Source organism: Cucurbita maxima, unplaced genomic scaffold (assembly GCF_002738345.1).
Source record: "Cucurbita maxima cultivar Rimu unplaced genomic scaffold, Cmax_1.0 Cma_Scf00049, whole genome shotgun sequence".
NCBI lineage: Eukaryota > Viridiplantae > Streptophyta > Magnoliopsida > Cucurbitales > Cucurbitaceae > Cucurbita > Cucurbita maxima.
In genome coordinates, this window is record NW_019272065.1 from 488340 (window position 1) to 500438 (window position 12099).

The 12099-nt window shown below is 36.5% G+C and overlaps 2 protein-coding genes across 5 annotated transcripts in view; both read left to right on the forward strand.

The window, feature by feature from the left end:
- The first annotated feature begins 338 nt into the window (after window positions 1-338).
- Window positions 339-10143, forward strand: LOC111471261 (putative white-brown complex homolog protein 30). Its single transcript, XM_023116979.1, has 14 exons — window positions 339-985; window positions 1070-1146; window positions 2335-2613; window positions 3257-3320; window positions 3420-3566; window positions 3777-3811; window positions 4838-4911; window positions 5366-6264; window positions 6775-7071; window positions 7381-7854; window positions 8400-8548; window positions 8805-9094; window positions 9271-9404; window positions 9699-10143. Exons 1-14 carry the CDS (start codon window positions 753-755, stop codon window positions 9853-9855), a joined length of 3309 nt encoding a protein of 1102 aa, XP_022972747.1. The 5' UTR covers window positions 339-752; the 3' UTR covers window positions 9856-10143.
- A 1350-nt stretch (window positions 10144-11493) lies between these two features.
- Window positions 11494-12099, forward strand: part of LOC111471232 — a 6765-nt gene continuing 6159 nt past the window's right edge. For 2 of the 4 annotated variants that reach the window (XM_023116946.1, XM_023116943.1), the window contains exon 1: window positions 11512-11597. The gene's annotated coding sequence lies outside the window, so the exon portion shown is untranslated. Of the gene's footprint in view, window positions 11598-12099 lie in introns of all 4 variants that reach the window. The other 2 variants (XM_023116944.1, XM_023116945.1) reach the window with 2 other exon arrangements.

A 12099-nucleotide genomic window follows, 5' to 3' on the forward strand; every position in this document is an offset into this window, starting at 1 on the left:
TGATATGAGACTTTTTGGAGAAGTCTAAAGTAAAGCCATAAGAGCTTATGCTCGAAGTGGATAATATCATACATACCATTCAGAAAAGGAACGAGGAATATTTTTATTAATTTAGTCTATTAATTTATATATTTTAATAAAATTAAAAATTTTAAAAAAAAGTTTTATAATTCTTTAGTGATACAGGTAGAAATTGATTATTCCAAAAAGAAAAGAAAATAAACCGGGTGGACTCGACCGGAGTGGTTGAACCGTGTTATTGGCGGTTATAGTGGTTCGACAAGCGGCCGTTTATCTCGCGCCACATTGCATCGACAAAATTCATTGCGTACATAAAAAATTACAAACTCTTCTGAAATTCTGGCGTAGTTCAGCCTCTCCACCCCCCCATCAATTTAGCCACCCATTCCTCCTCGCCATTTCTTCATCCCCAAATCAGGACTTCATTTGGAACATCCATGGCTTCCTTTGACCGAATTTCTGCGGGTCTTTCCGATTTCTCCACATCCATTGTTGCAAGCTCCTTCTTCCACAACCATATTGAAATTTCAGATACCCTTAACTTCATTCCCTCTTCAATCAACTCAACGACTATCCATCTCTTTCTTATCGTTTGGATTCTCCTCTTCGCTTTGCTTTCCTGCTTGCGATGGAAACCTAGAAGGAGTATTGGTTATATTGCCATGGTTTTGAATCATTGTATCTTTAGCTATTTATGCGAATTTCTCTTGCGGAATTTTGAGATATAAGAAATGCGTATAAAGGAGATTTCCAGACGCTGTTTAGCTCTTATGTTGTTGTTTATCGTCGTCGTTCTGAGTCTATTTCCGTCCATTCGTTGCGTGGATGAAGAGGATTATCGTCCGAATGCTGACCCGGCCTTGATTTCTTCTATCACACAGATAGTTAATGGCCGACTCACGAATATGACACGCATTATAAGCAATGACATTGGGACAAATTGGGGGTTCTGTGTAAAGGATTTGTGCGTATTTATCTGATCCAGTTTTTTATTTACTGTTTTGTTGTATTCAAGTTCTCAACTCTGTTGGCCTCTGATTTCTTCTAGGGATTCCGATTGGGATGGTGCTTTCAATTATCAGGGTAACGTTGATTTCTTGACTTCGTGTCTTAAGATGACAAATGGTACGATATTCTAAGTTCAATTATTTTCTTTATAATTGTATAGGAAGGTTTAAGCTAATCATTATTTTATATGTTTTTAATCATTGAATGTATCATCTGATGTCATTTTAGTCTTTGAGGTGGTGGGTCTGGTTGAGGGGTGATCGACCTGGTTCTGAAAAATTAGGATAACGAGAAAAGGTGCATTCAATTTGGTGTATCTAATTGTATCTTTCTTCTTCTATTTTTCCTTGTTTTCACATAATTGTAACTGCCCAAGTTCACCGCTAGAAGATATTATCCGCTTTGACTTGTTACGTATTGCTGTCAACCTCATGGTTTTAAAACACGTTTACTTGTGAGAGGTTTTCATACCCTTACAAGTAATGTTTCGTTCTCCTCTCCAACCGATGTGGGATCTCACAATCCACTCCCCTTGGAGGCCCAGCGTCCTCGCTGACACACTGCCCGGTGTCTGGCTCTAATACCATTTGTAACAACTCAAGCCCACCGCTAGAAGATATTGTCTGTTTGAGTTGATACAAATGGTATCAAAGTCAATCACTGGACAGTGTGAGACATTGCTCGGAGTACAGCTAGACCCTCGCCATAGTAGATGCGTTTTAAAACCGTGAGGCTGACAGCGATATGTAACGGGCCAAAACAGACAATAACTACTAGCAGTGGGCTTGGACGGTTAGAAAAATGATATTCTTTCTTTTTTAAATGATCTTCAACGCAGTAGAACAAAAAGTTTGAGAACTACTAAATATGAGACTAGAGGGTGTATACAATCCTCTAAAAAGAAGAGTTTAACTGGATAGTCTGTTTCAAAATCTGTGTAGAAGAGTTTTTAGGTTGAATCGTTTTGGGGGGATAATGATCAGGTGCTTTCAACACTCTCTATTTTTAGTGGGCAACCCATTGGAGTATTAACTATCTAAGAACTCTAAATTAAGAAATAATTACTGTAATTATTATTAATAGAATATAGATAATATATCTATCTCTTTTAGATGTCAGTGGCTGTCTGTCTTTGTATCTTTACGACCTCATTATAAATTCAAATGAAAAGGGTTGAGCTAGTTGAATTGATTGAGTTCAATTTTATCATCATTCTTTTTTATTTGCATTCCTCCCTTATGAACTTTTTCCTACTTCTTACAACTTTTCCTCTACACCTAACGGCATATATTTATTTCTCAACAGGAGATATTACACAACGACTGTGTACAGCAGCTGAGCTTAGATTATTCTTCAGCAGTTTCCGTACGAAAGAGCTTACTTCAGGGGTCACGTTCACTTACATAAAACCTAACAAGAACTGCAATTTAAATTCGTGGGCTTCTGGATGTGAACCAGGTTGGAGTTGCAGTCTTGGCAAAAACAAGGTTGACCCCAAAACTACGGATGTTCCTTCTAGAACTGAAAACTGCCAATCTTGTTGTGAGGGTTTCTTTTGTCCTCAGGGTCTTACATGCATGATACGTAAGTATGTGATTAAATTACCTCTTGTTATTTTTCTGCCCTCTTAATCCTGTGCTTGATGAAACTACACCTGTTTTTAAGACTACGTTCCCCACAGTTTTTCACAACCTCATTACTATTAGTGAATCAAATATAACTAGAAACCTTAAGGCGTAGAATTCATACTTTCTAGAATGAAATTCTGTTAACAAATATACAAATGAATTCAAGCTAAAACTGGTGTTTAAATTACATTTCCCTAACCAGGAAGATATGTTGGTCTTCTCTGGACTCGAACTTTTTGACACTTCATTTTTTATAAGTTGTTATTTAACTTTCGAGCTCTTTGCTAGTATTTCTGATGATTCATTGTGGGTTATGCCATAACTTTATTCTCATTCCTAAAGATTTGGATTATGTTATAAAAGATTTTGAGCTAAAAATTTGTTTACATTGTATTTCCGTTACCAGGAAGATACTTGTTGTACTCTGGACTAAATATTTCTTAAAGTTTGTTATTTAACTTTCAAGCTGCCAACATTTCTGATGATTCAGTTGTGTTATATTACAATTTGATTCACGTAGCTGGTCCAAAAATCTTGAATGCAATATTCGAACTTACATCTAACACGTTCACTTTTTTCCCCCAAAAAATGAAATGAAGCTTGCCCGTTAGGATCTTATTGCCCTCTTGCAAACCTGAATTCAACAACTGGAATATGTGATCCGTAAGTTCATATTACATTCCTTGTCAAACTCATTTTCCACTTGAATCACTGAATTTTATATTGTGCGTATGCCTTTCAACTTTGTGATATGATCTGTAGATATAGTTACCAGATACCTCCTGGACAACTTAATCATAGCTGTGGAGGAGCAGATTTATGGGCCGATGTTGCTTCCAGCAGTGAAATTTTTTGTTCGCCTGGATCATACTGCCCTTCAACCACAAGCAGAGTTTCTTGCAGTAGTGGGTATTAATCCTCATCTGTAAACTCACAACTGTTAGTCCTGAATCTCGTTTTGAAATCTGCAAGGGTCTGAAATTTAATGATAGAACAGCTCAATTTAGTTCACATTAGTATGTGATATTACTTGCTAGTTTCTAGTTCACATTAATATGTAATATTTGTTCTCATTCTCATCATGTCATTGTTCTAATCTATGATCTACTTCTGTGTTAGGCATTACTGCAGGAAGGGTTCTACTTCTGAACAACGTAAGTCATGCAAGTTGATGCGTGTGGTGTGCCATTTGTTATCAGCTTAAAAATTGAAATGATATTAAACAGTACGCTAATTCTGTTGAAATATATGCATGACATTTATTTAGGTTCCTTGTAATGGAAGTTATAATATCTAGGCTGAGATGACCCTTTTGGAATATGAGGTATGACATGGGAGGGATATCGTTGTAAAAGTAAGGAGATGGTGTTGATGGGAAGTAGAATTTGAAAACGAAATTTATTATGATATGCTGGATTGTGTTATTGTTGAATGAGAGGAATACAAAGGATTTACGAAGTATTCCAGGGGCCTACTCATCTTCCAAATCAAAAGGGCCTGAAACCCTTCCCCATTCTAGATTGGAATGTGACACCAATATTAGCCTTAGGAGAGTGATGGGAAGTAAAGAAAGATAAGACGAAGTTGAAAAAGGGCCTATATAGAAAGTGGCTTTCTACACTTTGAGACAAGAAGAAAATATTCAATGAATTGGAAACAATTTTTATAGACCATTTCTTTGCCTGGATAAAAATACTATAGAAACTAGTCCTGATTAATGATATTTTCCTTTCCTGCTCCATATCTAAAATTTCATTGTTAAGGATTTATCATGCTTATTCTTGAATAGCTTGTTTATGGAAAGTAAAATGATCATGATTAGCGAACTTTCTCAATTAGAAACCCAGTTCCCATGAATTAAAGATTCAAAATTATGATTAGGAAGCTTTTGGATATATAAAATCATTTAATCCATCTACAAGAGTCTAGGTACCAGCTTGAGAATTGGGCGTAACAATATTATATGTGAATAAATATAGCTTGATCCAACTGGTAATCTTTGCTAAATTGGAAGAAAATGGTAAATGCACACCCCTGTTTACAGATTATGATGACTATCTAACTTTTCCTTTGAAACTTGTTCTTCTTTAAAACTTTTATTGTTTTTATTTGAGAAATCTTAAATTGCCTTGTAAGCATTCAAGGGGTTGAACATTTCACTCCATTTAATGGTTTTGCAGCCTGCTTCGAGTTGGCAACCTGCAATCCAAATACTGCAAACCAAAATATACATGCCTATGGGGTTATGCTCATTGTAAGTAACTCTTTTTTTTTTTCCCCTTCCTCCCTATGCTTCGGGATGAAAGTTGATATTAAATCTTGATTGGATACAGGCTGTTTGGGCTGGATAGGTAGATATCATTCTCATTTGTGATTTTCGATGTGATACTAATTTAGTTCTAAGATTAGAACTATAAATGTTCATGACATATAACTCTAATAACCTTTTATTCAATCTTGTTCAGTGACTTCTTTCATTCATGATCATTCTATATGCAGAAACTTTTTGCGTAGTTATAGGTTGGAACACTTATCTGCATAAATGAATAACTAACGTATACATTTTGAAAGCATTTAATGCATAGTCGAAACTTCTTATTCTGCATGTCCAGCTGATTTTATAGAAATAATTTTTAGTATGATATGCCATTGATTTGCTTCTTCTTTGTCGTCAACAATGTATTTTGATATTGTTCACATCTTTGTAGGTTGGAATAAGTACTTTGCTGCTGATCATTTATAATTGTTCTGACCAAGTTCTTACTACACGGGAAAGAAGGCAGGCTAAACGAAGGGAAGATGCTGCTAGACATGCTCGAGAAACAGCACAAGCTCGTGAAAGGTGGAAAATCGCAAAAGATGTTGCCAAGAAGCACGCATCAGGATTGCAACAACAATTATCACGGACATTTTCTCGTAAAAAGTCATCAAAACAGCCAGATCAATCGAAAGGTTTGGGTCAACTACCACCCGTGCATCCAGGCAGTTCAGATGCACCGGAGAAACAGCCTGCTACTTCAAAAGGAAAGAAAAAAGAAAATAACCTTACAAAAATGTTGGAGTCCATTGACAGTAATCCAAATAGCAATGAAGGCTTTCACTTGGAGATTGGAGATAAAAATATCAAAAAGCATGCTCCAAAGGGCAAACAAGTACATACTCACACTCAAATTTTTAAGTATGCTTATGGCCAGCTAGAGAAAGAGAAAGCAATGCAACAGCAAAACAAAAACTTGACCTTCTCAGGAGTGATTTCAATGGCCACTGATACTGAAATTAAGACTAGGCCTGTGATTGAAGTAGCTTTCAAAGATCTTACTCTAACATTGAAGGGAAAACAACGGCATATAATGAGGTGTGTCACAGGGAAGATTATGCCAGGTCGGGTTGCAGCAGTCATGGGTCCATCAGGGGCAGGGAAGACAACTTTTCTATCGGCTTTGGCTGGGAAGATTACTGGGTGCACTATGACTGGTTTAATTCTTATAAATGGAAAACCCGAGTCCATCCATTCATACAAAAAAATTATTGGTTTTGTTCCACAAGATGATATAGTGCATGGAAATTTGACGGTTGAGGAGAACCTCCGATTTAGTGCTAGGTGCAGGTAAGTGAATTTTATTTATTCAAAACTTTACCATTCTTGACGATAATATCAAGTCTTTTTCTTATACTGCACTATTATGTGAACGGTGACCAGAGTGCCTTCCAGTTTGCAGGACTCTGCTCTTGCTTGGATGCTAATTATCCTGAACATTTTAATTTTTTGGATTTTCATATTTATTAGTTTTATCACCATCCAAAACCAAAACTAATTTCCACTGATGCATGTGGTTTCATGTTCTATGTAATTAAACTGTAAAATTCCAATTCGTCAAATTCCTAATAGTATCATGACGTGTTTAGTATATTTGAATATTTGATAGCTTAACTTGGCATATACCCATTCATGATGGTTGGATCAGGGAATATGGTGATAAATATCAGTCGTTGTTGTCTTTTACCCTTTACAAACATTTAAGTTTCCACCAGCCGCTTGGGTCTGTAAAAGCCAAAATTTTGAATATTTCATGTTAAATATTGGCTTTCCTCATGGATGGATTCTTTGACTATGTAGACTGTCAGCTGACATGCCAAAACCTGATAAAGTTCTTGTGGTAGAAAGAGTTATTGAGTCCTTGGGACTACAAGCAGTGAGAGATTCGCTTGTTGGAACTGTGGAGAAAAGAGGAATCTCTGGAGGTCAAAGAAAACGAGTTAATGTGGGGCTTGAAATGGTTATGGAACCTTCCTTATTGATCCTGGATGAGCCTACCACTGGGCTAGACAGTGCATCTTCTCAGTTACTTCTTCGATCACTTCGGCGGGAAGCCCTTGAAGGTGTGAACATCTGCATGGTACTTCACCAACCTAGGTATGTACAGCCAGCCCACCACCAAACTTAAGAATGCCATTTCTCATGATAATCGATAAATGAACATAATTACTTTTTGGACCATCAATTACTTTTAATCTGACTTCAAGATTTTCCTTCCCCATAAAAATATCGAAATCATAGAAAACTCCCCTCCCTTCTAATGGGCTCTTATTTTTTTTTTTTTTCCATGAGGAAACCCTCCTCTCCCTCTCCATCTCTAACTCTTCTTAATTTGATATTACTTTTATTTTGGCTTTTTTGGTCCTACGATCATAAGTAAACTTATTTTCATTTTTGTGGAATCAGCTATTCGTTGTTTAAGATGTTTGATGATTTGATACTTCTCGCCAAGGGTGGGCTTACTGCGTATCATGGATCTGTAAAGAAAGTTGAAGAGTACTTCGCTGGTATAGGGATCACAGTGCCAGATCGTGTTAATCCTCCCGACCATTTCATTGACATTCTTGAGGGTCTGGTGAAGCCAGTAGGTGTGACTTACGAGCAACTTCCTGTCCGTTGGATGCTTCATAATGGGTATCCAGTACCTCCGGACCTGCTGAAATTATGTGATTCTGATACATCTGCAAGCGGCTCAACACATGGAGAAAATCCTGGTGATGAAGCTGGAGAACAATCTCCTGCTGAAGATTTATTGCCGGACACGAAGTCCAACGTGGAGTCGCAGCGGGATCACGCACAGCAGAACTTCTTAAGTTCTAAGGATCTATCTAATCGAAGAACTCCTGGTTTAGCTCGGCAGTTTAGGTATTTCTTGGGAAGGTAAAGATTACTCAAATTATTACATCGTTCTACTTTTTATGCATCAGTAAGCAAGCTCTATCACTTCTAAATTGTAATCAAGTTCAGTATGATTGTGAGCCTTAAGTGTTAGAATTTCAATATCTTCAAAGGAGTCCAACAGTAAGTGCTCCTTTTTCAATACATTCTAAACAAATATACATGTATAATTTGTTTCTTCATATGACTTCTTATATATCTATATAGATAAAGATTAAGAATTACAAGTAACTATAATGCAGTGAGAGGATAAAGCATTCTTGTAGATAACAGTTAAACACCATTTGTTTTTAATTAAAGTTAAATACCACTACAAATGATTTATAATTAAACACTTATACAAAAGTAATTATAAATAAATCACCTAAAACATGCTTTTATTTCATCTAGTCTTATTCTCATATGTAAAACATATAGTAACATTGCTGTTAGTTTGCAACTGGAGATTTCTGTATGTGTTGTATTTGTGTTTCTTTTTTATTAAATAAGAATAATTGCTCTGTACATGGTTTTTCTTGCTTTTCCAGGGTGTGCAAGCAGCGACTGCGAGAAGCTAAAATTCAATTAGCTGATTACTTGATGTTGTTACTTGCTGGAGCATGCTTAGGAACTCTTGCTAAAGTGAATGATGAAACATTTGGTTCCCTTGGCTATACTTTCACCGTCATTGCTATTTGTGAGTTGCCAGTAATGAAATAAATAGCTTGTATGGTTTCTGCTGATTGCAGCACCAATGAAAGTGGTGTCTTGCATAAATCATAGTCCTGTTATATTTTTTATAAATAGGTTGGATCACTTGATTATTTACCATAACAAGTATAAACTTCTCCTAGAAAAAACTGAGACACTGCATAATCTATGCTTGATTACTTTCATTTAGAAGTTCATCCCATTATATGTCTTATGTCATACGCTCTTTGCTTATTTTGCAGCCCTCCTATGCAAGATTGCAGCACTGAGATCATTTTCCCTTGACAAATTACAGTACTGGAGAGAGAGTGCATCAGGGATTAGCAGTCTGGCGCATTTTCTCGCAAAAGACACACTTGACCTTTTCAACACAATCGTCAAGCCACTGGTTTACCTGTCTATGTTCTATTTCTTCAATAATCCGAGATCAACTTTTACAGATAACTATGTTGTTTTAGTTTGTCTAGTGTACTGTGTGACTGGAATGGCATATGCACTTGCCATCTACCTTCAACCTGCTCCTGCCCAATTGGTACATACTCGAAACTCAACTCATGCCATGCAAATTAAGATTGCAACATTATTACTTTTGTCAAGTAATAAGACACTCTGTTTTGGATTCCATATAAAGTGTTCATTATTTGATCGAGTTGATTCTGGGGACAACAAAAAAATTGATCCTCCTTACCTATCTTACTCTTCTTGCAGTGGTCGGTGCTTCTTCCTGTAGTTTTGACCCTCATTGCAAACCAAGATAAAGATAGTCCAATTGTCAAATATTTAGGAAAGTTATGCTACCCTAAGTGGGCACTCGAAGGCTTTGTCATCGCAAATGCTGAAAGGTAGTTTATATTCTTTTTCTCCCTTTCTATCCATTATATTGGAGTCTATTTAGCATGTTTGTAAGAATGCAGTCGATTTAGCATGTTTTAGCTTGCATTTGACAAGCAAAAATGCTAGTATGAAATAATCGATGATGTTTGCCTGATGATGTTTGCATGATGACTTAAGGAAACGATAGTTTCAATCTCAAGGCATAATGAATGCTATTTAACTGCGTTTCTTCTTTCCCTTTGGATGGATTCTGTTGAAAAGGTTTTGTTGTGATTGTTTTGTCTAAACATCAATGCTGACAGGTATTCTGGTGTATGGTTGATAACTCGCTGTACTTCACTGATGGAAAACGGCTATGATATCCATGACTGGCAACTTTGTTTAGTGATGCTCATTTTGTTTGGGATACTCAGTCGTTTAGCTGCTTTCTTTCTGATGGTCACCTTCCAAAAGAAATGAGATTAGTTTCTTTGTAATGTATGTCACTTCCATGGTGTACGGCATCCATGAATCTCTCTCTCAGCAGTAGGATCCGAATACCAAAATTTTAGTAGATTTGTACAGATTAGATTCATATCATCAAAATAGATTTCCGGGGGGCATTACTTCTTGTAGCTTAATGCTCATTCCTTGATACAGCAGCCCATTACCGTGTAATGCATTGATACCACGGCGAAGTGGCTGGCTATGAAAATGACAATGTAAACATTTGAAATTCGTATAAAGTTTGAACTCTTGCCATTTTCAGGTTCATCCACTCAGCCGTGGGAGGGAGGTCTTTCCCAAACAGATTTCAGCACAAAAATTTGTATGAACTTTGTTTGTTCTACCTGGTTGCAACACATGGATGTTTTCTATTATACCCATACAAACTTGTTCCTAAACAACGATGGCTAACTCTCAACCCCAGAAAAGAGTACTTGTAAGTCGATTAACCGATTGATATTTAGGACCGAGCCAGCGTCTTGTTGCGAGCTCCACGATTGTATTAAACTAAAAATCGTTTCGAAATCTAAAATATGCAAGAGTGGATTCAAAATTATAACCATTCGTTGCTTGAGATTCAATAGCAAGCAACAATTGCACCTAACCCATAGGAGAGTGCTATCCTCACGAACAAAATGTAAATTCGAAATCTTCCCCATGTGCTGAATCCTAAGTAGTTAACCTAAGTTGGCTTATATCACGAATCTTTTAAATAATTTTTTTAAACATTTAGAAGGCTTAATATATTGTGAAGAAAGAAAGAGGCTAGTAACTCTGAGATATTATTAGAGCAAAAGAGCATATAACAGCCCAAACCCATCCTCATCGTGTGTAGATATTGTCCTATTTAGACTTTCTATGAACGTTTTAAAAATGAGTCTGCTTGGGAGAGATTTCCACACAGAATGTTTAGTTTAAACCCATCTTTTCACCCTGAATGTTTAATTTAAACCCATCGCCAGCAGATGTTGTCCTATTTGGACTTTCTATCAAGGTTTTTAAAATGAGTTTGTTTGGGAGAGGTTTCCACCCGAAAGGTTTAGTTTAAACCTATCTTTCCACACTGAATGTTTAGTTTAAACTCATCGCTAGCCGATGTTATCCTATTTGGACTTTCTCTCAAGATTTTTAAAATGAGTCTGCTTGGGAGAGGGTGATTTTTAAAACGAGTTTACTTGGGAGAGATTTCCATCCGAAATGTTTAGTTCAAACCCATTGCTAGTTGTCCTATTTGGATTTTTTCTTTAAAGTTTTTAAAACAAGTCTGTTTGTGAGAGGTTTTCACCCTAAATGTTTAGTTATCCTCTCGGCGGAATATTTAGTTATCTTCTCCAATCGACGTGTGATCTCATTGAACGGGACTAATCCAATTATATAAACAGGTTGACTTTTCTTTCCTTCGATGTTAAAACCATATTAGTGAAAGACTTTCATATGTAAGCAGACGGCGGGCAACCGTCACAAGGCCGTTAAAATAGTAGCGTCACGAGGCCGTCAAACGGTAAAGCCGCTAATAAAATCCACGTGTATTTCTCTGCCGGATTTCAAACGCATATAAACTGAGTAACAAAAGGCAGAGAAGAAAACGTTTGGATTCCCTTTTTTTCCCCAACGCTTTCTTGGCGGTTTAAAAGCACCACCATTTCCATTTTTGCGGTTTCCAACTTTTCTCTTCCTCTCTTCAAGCTAAGCTCGGATCTTCACCTTCGTCGCTGGTACTTCTCCTCTCTTCTGCGAATTTTGAAATTGTTACTTTCTCTACTACTTCTTGCTTTAGATTCTGCGAGATTACTGATCGATAGCTTTGAGTCAGTGGACTCGATGGCGTCTAGTGGTCAGTTTTAATTTACTGTTTCTTTGACTTCCGGGTGATGAAGGAAAGTGAAGAATACACTTCCTTCCTTTCCGTATCGTTTCCTTTTTCTTTCGTGTTTGATTGACTATGCTGATTAGCTTCGTGCATTTGCCTTTACATCCGCATTCCGATATTTTCATTTTCCCTACCTCAGAACTCGAAATTTGAAGCTCTATTCCGTCTGAACTGTATCTTTTTCCTCTCGGCATTCAATCGAAAGCCTTTCTTTTGTGAATCTTCTGTGAATTTTAGTCGATCTTTACTTTTCCGTTGATTTTTTTTTTTTTTTTTTTTTTTTTTTTTTTTTTTTTTTTTTTTTTTTTTTTTTTTTTTTTTTTTTTTTTTTTTTTTTTTTTTTTTTT

Coding starts and splice junctions, on each gene's coding strand:
- LOC111471261 (XM_023116979.1), top strand. CDS start 753: ATGCGTATAAAGGAGATTTCCAGACGCTGTTTAGCTCTTATGTTGTTG. Junction 3,567..3,776: donor AGAGTTTCTTGCAGTAGTGG/GTATTAATCCTC, acceptor CTTCTGTGTTAG/GCATTACTGCAGGAAGGGTT. Junction 8,549..8,804: donor TTTCACCGTCATTGCTATTT/GTGAGTTGCCAG, acceptor CTTATTTTGCAG/CCCTCCTATGCAAGATTGCA.